The 21,571-nt window shown below is 58.8% G+C and overlaps 1 protein-coding gene across 1 annotated transcript; it reads right to left on the bottom strand.

Moving 5' to 3' along the window:
* Positions 1-1,333: 1,333 nt before the first annotated feature.
* Positions 1,334-21,278, bottom strand: LOC144268232 (solute carrier family 2, facilitated glucose transporter member 5-like). The gene is made up of 13 exons (XM_077822883.1): positions 21,232-21,278; positions 19,856-19,916; positions 15,188-15,286; positions 13,940-14,100; positions 13,394-13,518; positions 12,728-12,873; positions 10,856-10,988; positions 10,070-10,257; positions 9,470-9,580; positions 8,062-8,163; positions 7,399-7,474; positions 4,042-4,169; positions 1,334-1,573 (listed from the first exon to the last, which is right to left on the bottom strand). Exons 1-13 carry the CDS (start codon positions 21,276-21,278, stop codon positions 1,334-1,336), a joined length of 1,617 nt encoding a protein of 538 aa, XP_077679009.1.
* Between the last annotated feature and the right edge of the window lie 293 nt (positions 21,279-21,571).

Genomic DNA, 21,571 nt, shown 5'->3' with positions numbered 1-21,571 from the left:
CTCCGCCCCCCCAGCACTGCCGGTTCCCCTCAATCCCGACCCGCAGCCCATCTCCTGTCGCAGCCCTGGCCTCCTTCCCCGCCCCCCCAGCACTGCCGGTGCCCCTCTCTCCCGACCCGCAGCCCATCTCCTGTCGCAGCCCTGGCCTCCTTCCCCACCCCCCCAGCACTGCCGGTGCCCCTCTCTCCCGACCCGCAGCCCATCTCCTGTCGCAGCCCTGGCCTCCTTCCCCGCCCCCCCAGCACTGCCGGTGCCCCTCACTCCCGACCTGCAGCCCATCTCCTGTCGCAGCCCTGGCCTCCTTCTCCGCCCCCCCAGCACTGCCGGTGCCCCTCACTCCCGACCCGCAGCCCCGTTCCATAGGTCTGCTGACGTATCTCCGTGTTTAATGAGACAACCGCTCTGGGGACTGTGGAGCCCAAATCAGGTCCAGGGAATGACCCGCCCCCAGCACTGCACACGACTGCAGCCTGAGAACAGGCAATTTCCTTTATTCAATTCCCCGGGACCTCCCTCCCCCTGGGCGTCACACCCAGGACCCGGGCAGGATCCGCCTGCCCCCCGCCCCAGGGCCTTCCAAGAAGTCCCGCTTCTTCAAGGGTGGTCCTTCCAGGAATGACACCCCGGCAGCACCAGCCAATCAACACCTGCCCACCGCGGTGATGTCACTGCTTCCAGAGGTGGGGCCGGCTGCGGCTGCTTCACCCACGGCCCTGGCTCACCGTGCCAAGGGGAAAACCCAGAGAGCTCATGGTGGGGAGAGGAAAGACTCCAACGCCCAGGCTGGAGCCCAGGGATGAGCCCCCACTCAGCTCCCAGCCAGGGGCAGCCGAGGCCCTGGGGGGAGCAGGGGTTCTCCCCTGACCACGGGGACAGTGGGCAGCCGCTGAGCCTGCTGGCTCTTTGCCTCAGGCTGGCACCGACTCCGCCATGCAGGGCAGGTGCAGGGTGATCCAGGCCCGATGCCCTGCAGGGCCGGAGAGCAGCAACCTGGAGCAGCTGCCCTGGGACTCCTGGAGGAGAAGGCAACTGGTGGGATGGGGAGGGACAGAGCCTGGGCCCAGCGACCCTCACACCCGACCCGCAGCCCATCTCCTGTCGCAGCCCTGGCCTCCTTCCCCGCCCCCCCAGCACTGCCGGTTCCCCTCAATCCCGACGCCTCCAACCCCACCGACCGCTCATGGCCTTTGGGACCGAGCCAGGCGGGAAGAGGTTAAAGGAAGGGAATTAATCTGCAGCCTCAGCAACCACCCCCACCCGCATCTGAGCCCAGCCCCCCTCCCGGCCTGACCCGCCAGGGCTGGGGTGCTACAACAGGGGGAAGAAGAGTGGGTCACTCCTGGCTGGATCCGGAGAGCTCCAGGGAGCTGTTCTCCAGGGCCCCGTAACCGCCGAGCGGGACCATCTTGACGGCGCCGGCCGGGGCAGCGAGGAAGGGGTGGCGGGTGGCGAAGATCTGGTTGATCTCCATGAAAGTTTTGTTCTTGGTCTCAGGGATGACGATGTAGACGTAAAGGGCCACCAGCACACAGACCCCGCAGAACACCAGGTAGCAGAAAGCGCCGGCTGACATCTGGAGCAATGAGAGAACGCGGCCTCAGAAGGGATTCCCAGCTGGCCCTGGGCCCACCTAGCACTGCATCCCACTTTGGAGGGGCCCAGCCCACTCATGCCCCTAGTCCTGTTCCCTGCCTCCCACCCCACGGGGCTGTTCCACCGCCCCACTGAGCCTCGGGCACCTCCCCTTCAGCAGGGGCTGGTGCCTTACAATTCCAGGGGAAGGCTGGGCTTGTGGGTAAGATGCTGGGCCAGGATTCAGGAGACCTGGGTTCAAGGCCCTGCTGCGCCACAGTTTCCATGCGTGACCATGGGCTAGTCACTTAGCCGCTCTGTGCCTCCATTCCTCATGTGCGCAATGGGGTGCTGGCACTGACCTGCTGGACGGGACTGGCTGCCAGGAGAAATCCATTCCCACGGGTGGGGCCCTTGCCCCAAGGTGAGGAGGCCAGGTAGGGCAAACCCGATAGAGAGGAAGGTGGAGCCTCCCCCATGATGTCCCTGGCCAGTGGTTTAATTCTGCCCCTTGGAGAGACCTCTGTAGCATGAGAACGCCCCCCCAGAGGATATTTTTCTTCACGCAGAAGGTTAATGGTGACCAGCTGCTTAACACACTTATTATTAACAACATGGGAAGGATCTTGAGCCAGAACTGGGAAGGAACAGGTTAAAGAGGTAAAAGTTAGAGGTATTCAAGTCAGCAGAGCCTGATGATGTTCACTTCAGGGTACTTAAGGAGCTAGCTGAAGCAATCTCTGCCCCATTAGCTGCTATTTTTGAGAGAACTGAGGGAGGATGGGGGAAGTCCCAGAGGACTGAAGAAGGGCAAACCCAGAACCTATCTTCAAAAAGAGGAATAAAGAGGACCCAGGCAATTACAGACCAGTCAGCCTAACTTCAAGACCTAGAAAGATACTGAACAGATTATTAAACAATCAATTTTAAGCCCCTGGAGGATAGTAGGATTATGAGGAATTGCCAGCATGGACTTTGTGACAGTCTGAACCCCTATGATAAATCTTGTACAAAGTATGGCTTGCAAGGTATCATTTGAAAACTCATAATTTGCTGATCATTATTGTTCTGGTAAAATGTGTGTGGCAACATTGTATGTATAGTTATAAGATTCTACCATATGGTATTGCTAAGACATGCTCTAAGTCTGGGGAACAGCCACAAACCAGTTCCTCACAGACAAAAGGCTGGCTGATGCCTTGGCCAGATGTCCACAAGATTAAATGGGCCATCACCTGGTTAAATGGCCATTCTTTGGCAGGAAAGAGGGTGTGGGTGAAAAAAAAATCTACATCTTGACAAAGGAACAGCTTGCCGTTCCCACCCACACAGACTTTCTGTCTTCTGAACCTTGGCTGGAGATGACTCCCAACGAAGGGAAAGAACTATAGCAAAGGAGTAAAAGTGTACTACATCGCCTCTACCTTTCTCTCTACCCCTGGCATCAGCAACAGCTGAAGAACAAGGAAGCATTGGACTGGGGGAGAGATCCTGCCTGAAAAGAGTTCAGCCAGTAGGACTGAAGAGACAAGTGAGAGTGACTTTTGCTTTGGATTCATTTAGTTTTGTTAAGTTTGGCATTAGTTGCATTTTACTTTTAATTTTCTTGTAACTAATTCTGACTTTTATGCCTCATTACTTGTGATCACTTAGAATCTAGCTTTCTGTAGTTAATAAACTTGTTGTTTTGTTTGATCTAAAGCAACATGTTTGAATTGAAGTGTTTGGGAAACTCTATTTGAGGTAGCAAGAAGGGTGTGTATGAAATTCTATTAATAAATGACAGACTTTATGTGAGCTTGTATTGTCCAGGAGGATGCCGAGCAGTACCAGCCAGACATTTCTGGGGAGCGTTTGGGACTGGGAATTTGCTGGTGCTGCTCTCCAGTGTAATTCATGAGTGGCTGGCTACAACACTCAGACAGTATACCTGGGACTTGGGAGTGATTTGCATGCTGGAGGCTGTATGTGAGCAGACCAGGAGTGGTAGCTCTCAGAGCAAAGCAGCGTAAAGGACCCCCCAGGTTGGAGGACTGAGGGGACACAGCTATTCTTTGGTCCCGATTGTACTCTGGGGAATGTCGCACTTTACAGTCAAGGAAAAATCATGCCCAACCAACCTAGTTTCCTTCTGTGAAGGGTAACAGGCCTAGTGTATGGGGCAGTGGGGTGCAGCAGAAGTGATCTATCTGGACTTCATCTCCTGCTGCAGTGAGTTCCTCAGGTTAACAACATGTGGCATGAGTCCGTGTTTCACTGGGCTTGTTAAAAACTTGCTGCCCTCTAATTTCGTCCTATTATTCCCTCATGCTCCTCCATCTGTCTGTATCCACCTCTCGTCTAGGGGTGGGCTGTTAGCTATCTGAGGCAGGGACCATCTTCCAGTGTGCGTGGACAGCACCTAGCACCCTGATCCCTGACTGGGGCTGCTGGGTGCTACCCCAGGCCACACCCATGGCTGGTCATTACCTGTAGGAAGGGGAAGACGAAGCCCACGGTGAAGTTGGAGAGCCAGTTCAGGGACCCCCCAACAATGTAGGCAGCGGGGCGGTGCGACTGCTTGAAGAGCTCCGCGGTCATCAGGAAGGGCACACCAGCTGGGCAGGTGAGAGGTGGGTTAAATGTCTTGTATGCTGGCATGGGATCACAATCCAGCAACGAGAGGGTTAGCGGTCTCTGCGGCGGGTGCCCATGAGGAGACCACGTGCCAGGGGGCTCGAGTCCCACAGACGCCTCTGGGCTGCATCCGGTGGGGGAAGAGGGTAAAGAGCGTCAGTAGCCAGGTGCCAGCCTGGAGCCTCCCAGGAAAAGGCCAAGGTGAAACCCGGGGTCTGGGGCGTGAACCAGGAGTGACTCCGGACTGAAAGGTGTGTGAGTGATCTCAGAATTGGGACCCTCTCTCTCCCTCCCCGCCCCCAGGGCCTGCCCCACCGGGGGTCCAGCAGCCTGCCGAACTGGCTGGTCAAGTCTCCAGCTGCTGGGCAAGTGCCTTTCCGGGGCCCATAGGGGAGCGGCCCTTGGAGAGAAAGCACGGGTTTCTCCAGCGACTCTGCAATCCCCAGCACAGCGCCCTGCCCCTCCCAGAACCAGACACGGCTCACGCATCACACAGCCGCTGCCCCCAAGCGCCAGGCTGGTCCCTGGCGAAGGTGCCCTGGAGACTAACGGGCTCCAGCGATTCAGCAGGTACAGCCTGGGCTACTGCAGGGCAAGCTTCCCCATCCCCCACCAATGCACCCAGCTCAGCCCCGGGGCTGGGCCTCTCTGCTGAGGCTGCTAATGTGGCGGGGGATTGGGCTGTGGGGGGGCTGGTCCAGAGAGCCGGTCACAACAGGTTTGTTCTTCCGCAGAAAAATTTGACGAAAATGAAAAATCCTTTTAATCAAACTTTTCCACTTAAAATTTTGATTTTTGGCCAAAGTTCGAAAACTGAAATAATTCAATTTGGAAATTCCACTGCGTTGCCTTATGGGAGTTGAAGTACAGGTCTCTCATGCGCCCATTCTCCTCTATAAGCCAGGTTCCCTTGTCAGACTCCATTTCCCATAATGCACCATGGACTCACCTTTTGGAGGGCAGGTGGTGCATCTTGGGAGTCCCTGGCCATAGTGCACCATGGGAGATGTAGTCCAGCTGAGGAGTTGAGCCCACAGAGGAGAAAGTGGCCATGGGGCAACTGAACTGTAACTCCCATGAGACACCGGGGCAGGATTTCACAGCTGAAATAGTTTGGGTTTCAGCTATTCCATTTGCTGATGAAAAATCTAAGTTTTCTGCAGAAAGCAGACGCTTCTCATGAAGTTTTGTTGTAGAAAATGCAATTTTTAGATCTGGTTGAAATTTTTTTTTTGATGGACCAATTTACTGCAGAAAAAGTTTAGAAACTATTCAAAATCCAAAGGAGTGTGTTCTTTCGACTCTGTTTCATTCCAACTTTTGTTTAGACTTACATATATATAAAATTATTAACAACATTATTCAAAAAAAGAAAAGGAGGACTTGTGGCACTTTAGAGACTAACCAATTTATTTGAGCATAAGCTTTCGTGAGCTACAGCTCACTAACATGGCTGCTACTCTGAAACCTAACATTATTCAAGTGAAACATTTTGATAAGGTGTTTTCGGTGTTTTCAAATACAACATTTTGGAATGGTTCATTTGGTGAAACAGTCCAACTTTTTAGCCCAATTCAGAACAAAAACAAATTTTATCAGAGGTTGGAATTTCCTGTGGGATGGAAATACCATTTTCTGATCAGCTCTACGAATTGCTGTTGAAAAATAGCTTTGATGGGAAATTTTTCATTGGCCCAATTTGTCCACCAAGAACTGGGCTGAGACCACTTGTTCATTCCAGGTGAGGGCGGCTGGACACTGCTTACCTGTGGCTGGATTTGAACTGGCTACTTAAAGGTGAAAGACTGCATCCTATTACTGACCCTGTATCCAACCCCATGGGGAAAGCAATTTGAGACCTCCAGATACCACAAGATATTAATTCAAACAGTATTTCAAAAGAATTTAAAAATACCATAGAGAAAAGATGGGGCTTTATGCACCACTGCCATCTAGTGTGTGAACTCATAACTGTTCCACTGTGTCTCATCTGCCCTATACTGATAATAATTGAGGGAGATTCTCCTTTCACTCAAGCGTTGGGGCCTGTGCTTTTGGAGCACGAGAGGCCAGTTCTATCCCCAGGGTTGCCCTGAAGCCCTGAGTAGCTAGGGGACTTTGAGTTTGTTGCAATATGTACAGTTATGATATTAACCATGATGGTTTGACCAGAACCTCCCAGAGTAGGAAAGCAATCATATGCACTGCTTTAATAAAGGTTTCAGAGTAGCAGCCGTGTTAGTTTGTATTTCCAAAAAGAAAAGAAAATTTCCAAATCGGATCTGATGAAGTGAGCTGTAGCTCACGAAAGCGGATGCTCAAATAAATTGGTTAGTCTCTAAGGTGCCACAAGTACTTCTTTTCTTTTTGCTTTAATGAAGATACTTAATGCAAAAAAAATTTCACATGGGGAAAAGCAGCCCCTGATGGACCGTTACTCACAGCTCGCCAGGAATAAATATATATATATATGTATTTTTAAGTCCGATTCATCATTGTTTGTGAACAATGAGCCATTAAAACCCTAATTAAAGATGTAATTACAGCAAATAAATTCTGGGCTGAGAATGAATTATAGATCTGTTGGCAGCCCCACTCATACATCAGTTGGGTAAACCATTCCAGGCCTCGTTCATCATTTTTAGGGAGCTCTCACTTCCACGCTTATTTAAAGGTGGAAAACCATTCGCCTACTAAGTAAGTAAGAGAAGTTTATTAGCATGTGCAGAAGGGTCTTGAGGAGTTTGCTAAATGTAGGGGGGGATATGGAGGGGAGCAATCTCATCGCAGCCCTCCCTGGATCTGGGTGTGTGAGGGTTTCATCCCAGGACCTTGCATCCTTGGTCCCACCATTGGTCCAGACAAGTCTGCCAAGTCCTACCCTACCAGATCAAACCACTGGGCTACCAAGTCCGGCATGGTGCATCCGACCACACTGTATCCAGCGCTGGTGGGTCAGTTCAATGGCCCGGTCCCCATCAGTGCTGTCACCTGATGTTTCAGAGGAAGGAAAATCCTGAACCTTCATGTACTTGGGCCATTGCTGAATCTGGGAAGTTCCTTCCACCCAGTTCTGCCAATTCACTGGATTCCTGCAGCCCCCCAGCTTGCTAGTCCAGTCTAAGGCTCCCTCCTTCCACACAGGTGCCCCGACACGCAGCCCCAGCCATTCCGTTGTTTGTTTTAGAGAAGGGAGGCCCTGGCACCCACCTGGTCCCATACAGAAGCCAGTGATGATCCCGATGACGCAGGCTATGCTGAGGTAGCGCATCCAGGGCACCGTAGCCTGGGGAGGGAAGGTGCAGAAGCTGGGGGTGGCTGTACACTGCTAGACTAACAGCCCAGTTACTGCCTCCTTGCAAAGCAAATCTGGGGAGCTGCTCTGTGGGAAACCGAAGGGCTGAGGGAGAGAAAACCAGCTGCAACATGCCAGGCAAAGTCCTCACACAGCTCGGCCAGTGCCCCTCAGTCCCGACCCACAGCCCCATGCTTTCCCAGTCCTGCCCGCCCAGCTGTGCCGGTGCCCCTCACTCCTGACCCGCAGCCCCCCTTCGCACCCAGCTCTCTCCCGGCCTGCACCAGACACAAAGTGGCTTTGGCTAAAGAAGCTTCTCTCACGGTTCGAGCCCCAGAGCAGGATCCGGCCCCTGGCTGCCCTGCAATGGTGCCAGTGGGTTGCTCCAGCCTCACTCCAATGTAACTCATCGGCGTGTCCCGAAACAGCCGGCTACAGGAGCCCAGCCGACGGGGGCTGCGCGAGAGCCCAGCAGCGCTCGCGGGGGCGGGGGGCGGTACCCGGGATTAGCGCGCTGGCCCCTGCAGGTCTGGGAGGGAGGTGCCAGGGCGAGGGGCCTCCCGGTGGGACGCTCCTACCTGCAGCACCAGGGCCAAGGTGATGCTGGCGCAGCAGAAGCCCATGAAGGAGAAGCCGATGATGATGAGCGGCCGCCGGCCCAGCTTCTCGATGGTGAAGCACTGCAGGGAAAGGCCAGCGGCACGGGGTGTGTTAGCAGGAGAGGGCATGAGACCCACCAGCCCCCAACACCCACCCGCCCCACAGGGCACAGAGCGACAACACGCTCAGTCAATAACGCACAGCACCAATATATGACGTCACCAGACCCAGTTCTCATTGGCTGACTCAGGAGCTTGAGGGTGAGGGTGGGACACTTACCCGGTAACCTCTCAGACTCCTGGGTTCTTTCCCCAGCCCTGGGAGAGGGGGCCGGCTAGTGGTTAGAGCGGGGGGGCACTGTCGGAGTCAGGACTCCTGGGTTCTTTTCCCAGCCCTGGAGGGAGGGCAGGCTAGTGGTTAGAGCAGGGGCCACCAGCATTCTAGGACCTTGCATGTTGAAAGGGGACAGAGAAGCAGCCGCCTGTCCCCTTCACTCATGGGCTGGAATCCCAGGGCCCAGGGCAGAAGTGACCCGGAGCAGCGGGGCCAAGCTGGCCCCAGCCAGGCCTGAGCTGCCCCGAGTGCCCAGTGGAGGCAGGCAGCTGCTTTGGGGCGTGGGGCGGGCGTGGGGAGCCAGAGCAGCCGCAGCAGCAGGGGGGATATTGGCAGCAGAACAAATGCTTGTAATTTTAGACCCAATCTCGGCACGTCCATCGGGGGCCGTTGGTGTCCATGCCACGGATCAATCAGCCCACCGGCGCCGCCAGCCTGCTGAGCTCCTGCCCGCCGGCTGGGGCCGCTTGCTGCTGGGAGGCCGGGGGCTGAGGGGCTGGGGTCCCTGCCCGGGGTTGCTGCTCACCCAGGCCAGGCCACTTGGGGGCCGCCCGCCCTGCGAATTGAGCTCCAGCGGCTGGGTGGGCGCCCACGGGCCGAGGGCTGTAAATCCGCCCAGCGCGGCACCAACTCTCCGGCTAAGCCAGGCAGCGGTGGAGCCGGGGGCAAGGGGGCTCCTAGCTCAGCCGGCTGGGCACTGAGGGGGAAAGCCGTAAACCAGCCCCCCCGCCCAGCGACGGCCTCAGCTCACAGGGGTTATTATGGGCTGTTCCACTGAAGTTAGTATAGCCAGAATGAGCCCTTGGGACCCCTTTCCCCAGCACCCCCCGACCTGCACCCCTGCCACCTCCATCTCTCCCAGTGTGACCCCTCCCCCCACCTGCACTGCCTCCTGTCCCCAACTCACCTACTGTGACCCCTCCCCGGTGCCCTCTCCCCCACCGGCATCCTCTCCCAGCCCCCCACTGTGACCCCTCCCCGACCCCGGTTAACACTGCTCAGTGGGGGTCACGCACCCCCCCTCTGTGTTTCCGATGCCACGGCGACACTTACGCCGAGCAGGCCGGCCAGCACCTCGATGGCGCCCGTGCCCACGGTGGTGTAGGGGATCTCGGGTCCCGGGATGCCGGCGTGCTGGAAGATGGTGTTGGTGTAGAACCAGATCTGCCGAGGGGAGGGGAGACAGCAGGGGGTCAGTGGTGGGGCTGGGGGGAGAGAGGCCCCCCCGGGACTCAGGAACCACAAGCAGGGGTGGGGGCACCCCTGGGGGCTCTGGCCATGGCACTGCAGGAGCCCCCCGGTCGCCGGTTCAAAGCCTGCCTTGGGATGGGACTGGAGGCTGTTCCGACCCAGGGATGCTCGCTGGCTCTGGGTGAGACGAGCTGGGGGGGCTCAGCCTAGCTCCTCCTGGGCCAGGGTCCCCATTGCAGGGACCTGCTGCATGATCAGCACGACTATTTCCTTGCTAAGCCAAGGAGTCAATGGGCCAGGAGGCTCCTGGGAGACAGAAGCCCCTCCAGGGCACGGGGTGAGCTCCCCACCAGGGCCGAAGGTGCAGGGGGACCTGGGGGAGCCCCTCTCTGGGGCAGGGGACGTGGGGGGCCGAGGGCAGCTCCCCTCCAGGGCATGGGGCGTGGGCCTGGCAGCACTTACCGCATCGATCCCAGAGAGCTGCATGCCCATGTGGATCACCACCACAGAGAGGGTCTGCCAGCGCACGGAGCCGTCCCGCAGGAGCTGCCAGGCGGAGATGGTCTCCACGGAGGACAGCGAGTGCTGCTCCTCCTGCATCTCCTCCAGCACGTCCCGCACGTCGTCCTTCCCCAGGAACCAGCGCAGCGCTGGGGAGAGCGGTGCGAAGCTAAGGCACTGGGCTGGGACTCAGGCCATCTGGGCTCAATTCCCAGCTGTGCGCCCCTGTGCCTCAGTTCCCATCTGTACAGGCCCTGCCCTGCCCCATCGGGGTGTGCGGCTGAAGTCAGGAGGGTTGGAGGCACCCAGACACTTTATGGTGCAACAAAGAGGGAAATGCCCCTCCGCACCTGGCCCTCCCCGGCTTCCCCTGTCAGCAGCCCCAGCACAGAGGACGCCCCTCTGCTGGGTCAGGGCTGGGGGAGGATGCAGCCACCTCTGCAGCACAACGGACTGCGGCTTGAACCCGGGCCCTGGAGAGGTGAGCAGGCAGGAGCCTTCCCGCAGCTGGCTGGGCCGGGAGGGGGAGGCAGTGCTCTGGATGGTCAGCAGAGCCGCAGCTGATTTGCACCAGCACAGAATCTGGTCCGGGGGCTCTTGGGCCTGCAGTTCCAGGATCATGTGTCTCTTTGGGATTTGGGACGGGGTAGGACACAGTAAGACCTAATCCCCCCTCACCCGGTTCTGGGAGCAGCCTGGCCCTAGGAGATACATCAGCCACCCCCCCGCCAGGAGGGCTCCACTCACCATCCGTGGCCCCCCAGATGTTGTTCTTCTCAATCAGAAGGTAGCGGGGGCTCTCGGGGAACCAGTGCAGCAGCAGGAGCTGCAGGAGGGCGGGAATGACCACCAGGGACAGGAAGAGCGGCCAGTATCCATCCTGCAACGAGCCAGGCAGGGAGATGCGCTCAGGCAGGACCAAATCAACCTAGACCACCCCTGAGGGGTGTTTGTCCAACCTCCTTCCTAGAGGCCTCCAGTGATGGGATTTCACAACCTCCCTCGGGCGCCTATTCCAGATCTTAAGCACCGTAGAGTTAGAAACGTTTCCCTCCTGTCTCCAGACTACATGTGCCCAGGGTTTTAACCTTTCCTCATTAATGATCTGGAGGATGGGGTGGACTGCACCCTCAGCAAGTTCATGGATGACACCAAGCTGTGGGGAGAGGTAGATATGCTGGAGGGTAGCGATAGGGTCCAGAGGGACCTAGACAAATTGGAGGATGGGGCAAAAAGAAATCTGATGAGGTCCAACAAGGACAAGTGCAGAGTCCTGCACCTAGGAAGGAAGAATCCCATATACCGCTACAGGCTGGGGACCGACTGGCTAAGCAGCAGTTCTGCGGAAAAGGACCTGGGGATGACAGTGGACGAGAAGCTGGATATGAGTCAGCAGTGTGCCCTTGTTGCCAAGAAGGCCAACGGCATATTGGGCTGCATTAGTAGGAGCATTGCCAGCCGATCGAGGGAAGTGATTATTCCCCTCTATTCAGCTCTGGGGAGGCCACATCTGGAGTGTTGTGTCCAGTTTTGGGCCCCCCACTACAGAAGGGATGTGGACAAATTGGAGAGAGTCCAGCAGAGGGCAACAAAAATGATTACGAGGAGAGGCTGAGGGAACTGGGCTTATTTAGTCTGCAGAAGAGAAGAATGAGGGGGGATTTGATGGCTGCTTTCAACTACCTGAAAGGGGGCTCCAAAGAGGATGGATCTGGACTGTTCTCAGTGGTAGCAGATGACAGAACAAGGAGTAATGGTCTCAAGTTGCAGTGGGGGAGGTTTAGGTTGAATATTAGGAAAAACTTTTTCACTAGGAGGGTGGTGAAGCACTGGAATGTGTTACCTAGGGAGGTGGTGGAATCTCCATCCTTAGAGGTTTTTAAGGCCCAGCTTGACAAAGCCCTGGCTGGGATGATTTAGTTGGGGATTGGTCCTGCTTTGAGCAGGGGATTGGACTAGATGACCTCCTGAGGTCCCTTCCAACCCTGATATTCTATGATTCTAATGTCTAATTTAAATCTCCCTCCCTGCAGATTAAGCCCATTGCTTCTTGTCCTGCCTTCAGTGGACATGGAGAACAATTGATCCCTGTCGCCTTGATACCAGCCCTTCACAGATGCGCAGTCTGTACCCAGATCCCCCTCAGACCTCCTGTCTCCAGACTACACATGCCCAGGGTTTTAACCTTTCCTCAGAGATCAGCCTTTCCAAACCTTTGATCCTTTCTGCTGCTCTCTGCTGGATTCCCCCGCTTTCCTAAAGTGCGGCACCCGGAACTGGACACAGGACTCCAGCCGAGCGAGATGATCACCTCCCGGGTGGGACGTGCGGCCACCCAGTTAATACTCCCCGGCCTGATCTCAGCCTCTTTGGCAGAGCCCCTGGAACCCTGAGATCCTTGTCAGAGCAGCCCAGCTGCAGATCCAGGCAGGCCCCGTGCACAGCTGTGCATGTGATTTTTCCTCCCCAAGCGTAGCGCTTTGCACAGCAGACACAGGACCCTGGAGACCCCCAGGAGATGCCCCCATCCCTGGCCACCCTCCCGCGGGGCCGGAGCTTACGGGGGCTGGGGGCTGGTAGGAAGCAGCAGCGGTTCAGGGGCATTTCAGCAGCACTGACCTCCCCCAACAGCTCCGGCAGGCCCAGGACTTGAGCGGAGAAGACCCCCAGGCAGATGAAGATGCTGGGCACCAGGCCCAGGAAGCCACGCAGGGTCTTGGGGGCAATTTCTCCCAGGTACATGGGCACCACGCTGAGACAGATACCTGGGGCGGAGAAGGAGACGGGCAGGGCAAGGAGCAGCCACGTGAGATGTGGAGGCGGCGGGGGAGGGAATTGGAGTCACACTGGGCACCAGGCAGGGCACCCTCTGGATCCCCCCTAGACCCAATACCCCAACTGGGACGGAGGGGCAGCTCCCCGGGCAGGCTCCAGCCAAGCTCCTCTCCTCCCAGAATGCCCTGGGCCTGGCTGTTCAATCTCGGGACACCCCTCTTGGTCATGAGCCACTTTGACCCCCAGGAGGGCACAGCCCCAGCGGGTCCGTCCTGCCCCCCTCCTCCCGCCCATGCAGCAGCCCAACCCCATGCCGGACGGAGCCGCGGCCACGTGTGCATCTGGGCTGGCACTGGCGGGTCCCGTTCCTGCCGCAGAGGGAGATGCAAACCCGCCCGGCGCTGGGTTAGCAAGGGGCGGAGCAGGGCCAGCGCCGAGGCAGGCCTGGCTGGGTGCCAGAGCCAGGCAGAGCCCCTGGGAGGCGGTGGGGCAGCCCACGCAGGGCGTTACCTGAATGCAGCCCCATGACGAAGCGGCCAGCCATGACCATCTCGGGCGACTCCAGGTAGCGGCTGAAGCCCATCAGAAAGCCGGCCAGGAAGACGAGCAGCGTGCTCCGCACAAGGGTGCCCTTCCTAGCAGGGGGGCAGGCAGGACATTAGCCCTCCACCTGGCATGGGCCCCCCTTCTGCAGGGCATGACGCCCCCGCAGGATGCTCCGTGCTCTCTCTTCCTCCATCCAACAGCCGTTCCCCGCTCTTCTCCATCCCAGTCCCATGGGGAGCTTGGGGGGGGCATTCCTGGCAGCTCTCCCTGCACCCATAAGAGTGGGGCATGTGTCAGGCTGGCTTCTCCTCTCCGCTACCCCTGGCAGAGCTTAATGCTGCTGACTCCATTTGCTGGGCATCCCCCTGCTCCATCTGGTCTAGAGGCGGGCACCCCATGACTGGCACCGGGGCAGACAAGCCACCATCCTCCCCTCTATTTCCTCTAGCCAGGCTACGGGTGCACCCCCTATGGGCCCCCTGTCCTGCCCCCCTCCTGCACCCATCTTACCTCCCGTATCGAGCGACGAGCATCCCGACTGGAAACGAGCCCACCAGCCCCCCCAGGGCGAAGACCGAGACGGTCAGCGAGTACATGACGGTGAGCAGCTCCTGGCTCAGGCTCTGCCCATAGCGCCGGGACCAGGTGGCATTGTAGAAGGCCTTTATGTGCTGCAAGGCAGAGAGACGGGGGCTAGCAGAGCGGGGTGCCCACGGCGCTTGGATTGCCGGCCCTACGGGGTCTTTGAATGTGTCTGTAACACTCCCAGCTTCTGATCATTTCAGGGCTTCCTCTCTCAGCACCTCAGAGAGCTGGTCCCGCTTCCCCTCGCACCAGAGCGGCTTGAAATGCAGGATTTGGGGGGCCGGAAATCCCAACATTTCAAACTTCACTTCCATTCCAAACCAGGAACGAAAACAGCCAATTTCAAAATGTCCTGCGCCAGGGAATTCCGGGAAATACATCGTTTCGGGTCCGTCGAAACCTCCCGTTTTAGCAACGCCGCGAGCTTCCCTTCCAAGTTATCTGATATTGTCCACAACCACCTCGGATTTCAAACCAAAACGGTTTCCAGATGACCAACGGAAACAGGCCATTCTGGCAAGGTCAAAGCGAACAGTCCGACTGGGGCCGATGCGTGGCTTCACAGTGTTTTCCCGGTGAAACGTCGTCAAAAAGGACATGTTTCCCTGGGAAGTTTAGATTTCGACAAAATGGCAAAACCGTTCTACTGGGAAATCTTCAACCCGCTCTGCTTCTCCCTGTGCCGGGGGGGCTGGGTTACCAAGCCCCTGATCTGACCCCACGATGCTTTGTGATCCGACCTGTTAGCATCAGTGCAAGAACTTCCCAAAGGTAATTAGTAAGGGGAGGCTCTTCCTTCCACGTCAGCACTAAGCCATGGTGCTAAGGGGCGCTGTGGGGGTGGGTAAATGTTGGTCCTGCCCGGTCATGGTCAGTAAAGTTCCCATGGGGCGTTTCGTCAGAGTCGGGGTATGAGCAGGGCATCCTCCCGGCTCAGGTGATCCCATCCTGATCCCCTCATTTCTCCCTGCAGCGTCACCTGGATGCTGCCTCTCTTTTCCTGCTCCTAGGCCTGCTGCTCAACACCCCAGAGGTGGCCGCACCGCGGTCAGTATAATTCATCTGCCTGCTGGAGACCCGCTGGGTCAAGGTATCTGCCTGGCTTAGGATTTCCCAGTCCGGGGAGGGAGCGACTTTCCCCCGCAAAGACAGACAGACGGACACAGTTCTTACCACAGCCGGCGAGTTCACCACTGCCAGGTTGTAGCCGTAAAGCAGGGAGGAGCCGAAGGAAGCCAGCAGGGTGGTGGCGAGCAGTGGAAAGGTGAGGTGCTAGGAGAGAGGAGAGACACGAGCAGGCGTCAGTGCAGCTATGGCCAGGGGTCTGACGCGGCCCCGGCAGGAGGGGGAAGACGGCAGAGCCGCGAGCTGCTCTCCCCGCCCCGCACCCAGCCCCTCTCTGCGAGGTCACAAGTGAGATGAGCTGCTGCGGGGGGGAGTGTGTCTCATCTCTCCATCCTTGTGCGCCCAGCACAGGGGCTCCTGCCTGCAGGATGGGGGGCACCTGGCTCCCGCTGGGCCCAGGGGAAAGGGCAGTGAGGAGGAGCGGTTGCAGCTCCAATCCCACCGCCAGTCCAGCGCCTCTGGCCACAGATCACCCAGGTGGGACACGCAGCTGGCCCCAGCGGTGAAAACCGGATGCTCCCATGCACCCAACGCGGCTCCAGCTTCTCCCAGCTTTCACTGTGGCCGCCTGACCTGGCTGCAGCCAAAGCGATGCCTGGCAGCCCAGCTGGAGCGCCCCCGAGGCCCAGCAAGCTCCCCTGCCCCATAGGCTCACTCCCGGGTCCCATGCAAGGCTCTGGGCTTGGTCTGTCGTGGGCTGGGCTCTCTCAGGGACAGGGACTCTAGTAACCGAGTGCTCAGCGGTGCTACACTGGTCAGCCACGGGCTGGCGCCGTGTGCGACGTACGTGGTGGCAGAGCTGTGTCGGGCCCAGGCTATTAGAGACAAGCGCGTCTCTCTCACCCACAGACGCTGGTACGATAAAAGATACTCCTTCCCCGCACCCTGCCTCTCTCATAGCTTCTCTGAGCATGCAACAGCTTGCCCTGGCACTGCATGAAAGAACCTGGGGTCTCTCTCTGGGCTGGAAGCCCAGTCATCAGCCCATATCGGACTCATGACATGGCGTCAGAAGTAAAGGCCGCCTCGCAGGCGGAGAACAGAAAGAGAAGGAAAGTAGCAGCAAAGGCTGCAAATGGAAGGGGGGGAGTCCTGAAGGCAGATGGATCCCCCTAAAGAGCCACTCCTTCCAGGACCCAGAGAGCCGCACGGTCGAGTGGGCAGACTGGACCTGCACCCTGCAAGATATCACCCTGCAGCTGAACTCCAGCAGGAAACCGAAGCCATCCCTGTTTGCTCGTTAGCCTACGCTGCGGGGAGCAGGCAGAGCCTGTCTTTTAACCTTTCCCCTTTTCCGAAGACAGTGGTAGGGCTCCGGCGGGGTTTGGCGCACACTTTGTACCTCAGAGAACCGTGGTGCACGAAAGGGCGTTTTGGCTGGAGAATTCAACAACCAGGGCAGCTGTTAGCGGAGCTTTATGGGCCTTGAAGGAAGGTGCTGAGGACGACACCGATTACAGAGCTCGCTGCAGAAGACGGGCTGAGCCCAGCCCAAGCGGGCAAGACCAGCGTGTGCGGCAAAACCTTTCCCCAGTGAGGGATGTGCATTAGACAGTGACCCTCTGTCCCTCGCAGGGAGGGGGGGCATCACCGGACACCTGGGGACAGAGCTGAGTCTGGGGCCTAGACACCAGGGGCTGAGTTTTGGGGGAGGTGGGGGGGCGCTGGGCCTGCCGATAGCTTTGTTGAAAGCCGCAGGGCTCAACACCGCTGGCCAAGGAACATCAGGCACTGGAGAAAGGGCAGGAGGGAGCGGACAGGCTGAGCTGGGGGTTCAGGTACCGGGCTGGAACTCAGCAGATCTGAGCGCTAAGCCCAGCTCTGTGTAACCTGTTACAGGTCAGACAAGAACTGGGGTCCCTCCCCGCAAGGTGCAAAGACATCCTGGGGTGACCAGGGGCAAGTCAATGTCTCTGGGCCTCGTTCCGCTTTCTGTAAAATGGGGTTCACCTACCTTTTGTCTGTCTGGTCAACGGTGATTATAATCTCCTGGGGGGCGGGGACTGTTGTATGTACAGCACCTAGCACAGTGGCAATAGTCGAGCTGTGAGAGGAGGAGAACCTGGCCAAGCGTTTCGCTGTGTGGGCGGCTGGGCAGGGCCATAGCTCGGGGATATTCTGCAGAAAGAATCAGCGAGGCCTAGCCAAAGCCTGGGTCTGAGGACCTAGGGACTGGTCCAGATTGAAGATGATGCCAGACACCCACGAGGAGATGTCACGTAGCAACAGGCCACGGCCCAGCAGAGGCTTCAGAGCAGCAGCATCAACCATACCTGCCCAGTTGTGCCCGCCTGGTGCAGCTCGGGCAGTGAGGCAGGAAAGGAACCCGCCCCAGCGGGCAGAATGGAGAAAGGGGGTGGCCAGCTGAGTATCTCTCCTGCCCAGGATCAAAAAGCAACAGAGGGCAGGATGGCATGGTCCCCACCCCCGGGAAGGCGTCCTGTCACTGCATTGCCCTGCAATGGCCCAGCACCACCATCACCCCAGGCTGCCCCCGCAGCCACGCTCACTGTTCAAAATGGACTTCTTGTTTCCAGCCCCAGCTTCAACTTCCAGCCACTGGATCGTGTTCACTCCACCGGCGCTCCCCTGACCCTCACCCGCTCAGTGCCATCCCGCCGCTCCCCCCACGCTGGCCCTTCCATGCCCCCCTGCCAGGGGAGCGCAGCTGCAGCCCCCCCCCCCCCACGTCGGTTCTCTTCTGCGGTGGGAGCCGGGCAGCCCTCGGAATCCAGCTTCCAAACCCTGGCGCTTCAGAGCCTCCGGCGCCTCGAAGTTGGGCTGTTTCTGCAGGCGCCCGTTTGCCCTCTGAGGGGCTTGGCCAGTGAGCACACGGCCGGACTCGCCCTGGAAAACTGGCACCGATGGGCTTTGTTTGGGACGCGCGGCTGGATAATCGCAGCGTGCGCCCTACGGCCTCTGCCCATCTCTCAGCTTCTCCACCTTTCACCTAGACCAGCGGCTCTCAACCTATTTACCATTGTGGGCCGCATCCAGGACCGGCTGTATGGCCCTGAGGATGTCATATGGGCCGCAAACGGCCCACAGGCCGCAGGTTGAGAACCACTGACCTAGACAGTTGGGGAGTGGGTGGCACCCACTGGCCTTTCTGCCTGAAAACGCCCAGTCTCTCTCTCGCTGGCCATTTTCCAGCCCCCTCGTCCCCCGCCACCCCCCTAGTGTTTCTCCATCGCTTTCTCCCGCCCCGTTTTTGTCTCTCTGCCTCGGTTATAAAACTCCCTAACTCTGCAGCCATCCTGCGGGGAGAACTGGGCCTGGCTCAGCAGCGCCTCCCTCTGGCCCTTTCTGGAGAAGCCCAAAAGTTGGGGAGTGGGGGGGGTCCCTTGTTTAACTCGGCCTGGCGAAAGGGGTGGGAGATGCCAATGATGCTGGGGGAGGAGGAAGGGGGAGCAAGTTCCTTCAGCCATCACTTTTAATCCCCTCGCCCCAGTTCTAGCCAGGCCCATCCCCAAGTCCCAGCAGCTAGCGGGTGTGAACGGGGACCGGGCCGACCCTGGGCAGTGCCCCGCTTCAGTCGGCGGCTCTAGGAAGGGGGGGGAGAGTCCCTTTGGAACCAGCTGGTCACTGCGCAGGAATGGGGGGTTTGCTCACTGCTCCTCAGTGAGGCCATGCAGAACGAGGGAGCGGGGGGCAGTACAACAGGGTTTGTTCCCAAGTTGGGTGAGACTGGGGGTCCCTGAAAGACCCCACCGGCTGCACCTCGTTTTTCTGGGGACCCTCCTGCCATGGGCCTGCAGCGTCCCCAGCCCAGCCCATGCCGGGCCTGACTCGGGCCTCGCCTGCCTTGGAGGCTCCCCCACGAAGCTGCCTATTGCTCCCCGGGGCAGCAGCTTCTCCTTAGTGCAACTGCTTCCTGAGAGCGAGCGAACCCTCGCACCCCCCCGGGACACAGCCCAGTGTTGGTCCTGGCTCGTAGCCAGGGATGTCACAGGACCGAGGAGTGCTGGGTCTGCCTCAGCATTGTGCAGTGAGTCCACAGCAAAGACGGGACTAGAAACCAGGAGCCCCCCCTTGCTCTAACCACTAGACCCCACTCCCCTCCCAGAGCTGGGATAGAACTCAGGACTCCTGGCTCCCAGTACCCCCACTGTAACCACTACACCCCTCCCAGAGCCGGGATAGAACCCAGGAGTCCTGGCTCCCAGCCCCTCCCCCTAACCACTAGACCCCACTCCCCTCCCAGAGCTGGGAGAGAACCCAGGAGTCCTGGCTCCCAGTGCCCCCACTCTAACCACTACACCCCACCCAGAGCCGGGATAGAACCCAGGAGTCCTGGCTCCCAGCCCCTCCCCCTAACCACTAGACCCCACTCCCCTCCCAGAGCCGGGATAGAACCCAGGAGTCCTGGCTCTCAGCCCCTCCCCCTAACCACTACACCCCACTCCCCTCCCAGAGGTGGGACAGAACCCACAGTCCTGACAAATTGAGATATCCCCCCCAAACCCTCAAAGCAGGGGGGTTATGCCAGCCCAGTGGCCGACATCCCTGCGCTGCCCCGGCCCCAGGAACGGTAGCTGGGAGCTGCAGCCGGCTCCAGGTTGCCCAAGTCGCGTGCAGGTCTAATCCCCCTAATCCCACCCGGAATGCCAGCCGGGGCAGCCGGCCGGCACAGAGAGCCTGGCAGGGAGGCAGTGGGCGGGCTGGGGCCAGGGAGGTAAGCCCAGGAGCTCCCCTTCCCCCAGCCAGGTCACTCACCCCGGTGATCCGTCGGTGGGCGTGCAGGGCAGGTCTCCCCTCCATCGGGGCGATGCGGGCCCTAGAGAGGCAGAGGATGGGGCCGCCTGACTGCAGCCCTCTCGCTCATTTCAGCACTTACTTTATTTGACTTTTTTTTAAAGCAGGGAGGAAAAATCAGAGGGAGAGGGGGGGAATCGCTCGATGCCCGCGAGGCCATTGGAGGATTCCTGGCCAGGGAGAGGTGGGCCCTGGGGCCTCTCCGCTTGATTGATGGGCAGAAGAGGCGAGAGGCCTTGCACGGCGGCAGCCGACCCAACGGGGCGAGGTGTGGCATGGTGCCCTCAGTTCAGCCCTGCAGGGCAGAAGGGAATCACATGGCGGCTAACGTGATTTGCTTTGCCTTTCGGGAGGAGGGAGATGTTGCAGCCCATTAGTCGGAGGGGCTGGACCTTTCCACGTTTAACCCTCCGGGCACCAGGGCAGCCCCGGGGAGATCTGCCCTGGAGAACGTGGCCGGCCGCCACCGGCTTCTTCAGCAGCTCGTTTGGTGCCCCCGGCTGAGGTCCCGTCAAAGGCACCGGGCTGAAGGAGCTGCCTGTGGATTGTGCCCTGGACTGCAAGCAGCGGGAGGAGCAGGGTCACAGGCTACCAGGGGCCCGGTTCAATTACGGAGGAGCCCGCAGAGCCACGTGTCTCCACAGCGGGAGGCGCTTGGGTTCGGGCTCAGCGGTGCCACGTGTCGAGCGAGACCCACCTGCCCCGCTGGCCTGCACCCAGACCAGGAAATCATGGCGGCCTTTCTCAGCCCAAACCCGATGGCCTCCCCTGCCACGCTGGGCGGGGGCTCGGGCTGACGGCTCACTCGCTGGGCGGGGGCTATCCAAACCTGGCACCCCCTCAGCGGGTAGCTCTGTGCACTCAGCAACACCCCATCCTGCCATCGGGTCACGGCCAGCTTTTCCTTCACTGCTCAGCAAGGGGGTGGGCGGATGGTGGCGCGTGGCTGCTGGCATCCGTATCACCAGGCCACAAAAGGCGGCATCAAACCGTTGACAAGTATCGTCAGCATCCGGATCAAGAGAGAAGTTACCTGTTGGGTCATCTGCACGTGTACATTGCTTGTCAAGCCAAGCTCACGCGGGACATCCATGGAATGGGAGCTGTCCTTATAGGGCACGTCTACACTAGAGTCACATTGGGAGTCACACCTCCCAGCTCGTGTAGACGTCCCCCCACCGGTTCTGCTCGAACTAGCTGCTCCGTTGACTTCCTGCCTCCCAAACCAACCCACTGCGGCCCCTTGCAAACCGGGGCACTCGCGCAAACGCCCCCCCTCCAGCTTCATCACTGCAGCTGGGGGCATCTGCCGTACGCTCCCGGATGTGGTTTGTTACCAGGTGGCTTTGCCATTTCCACTAAGAGCCCCGCACGACTGCGACATGGTCAATGGCAGGCGCGGAGCCATCTGCTGTGCGGGGCACCTGGGTATTGTGTGGCAATTGCCCCCCTGCTTGTTACTAACGGATGTCTCTCAGGTGCTACTCTGGCCTCATCCCCGCAGGATCCGAGCAGCCCCCACCTCCCGTCTTCTCATCTCCCACCACCAAGCAGGGCTCTTATCCCTGCGGTACAGCTGGGGGACTGAGGCACAGAGATTCAGAGGGCTGGTCTACATGGGGAAATTTACCAGCAGAATTAGACTGGGGTAGTCGTTATGCGGCTGTCACTCCCTGG

This window comes from Eretmochelys imbricata, chromosome 7, assembly GCF_965152235.1.
Source record: "Eretmochelys imbricata isolate rEreImb1 chromosome 7, rEreImb1.hap1, whole genome shotgun sequence".
In the NCBI taxonomy this organism is placed as follows: Eukaryota; Metazoa; Chordata; order Testudines; family Cheloniidae; genus Eretmochelys; species Eretmochelys imbricata.
The sequence above is the reverse complement of the archived record's forward strand: the minus strand, read 5'-3'. Positions and strand labels throughout refer to the sequence as shown.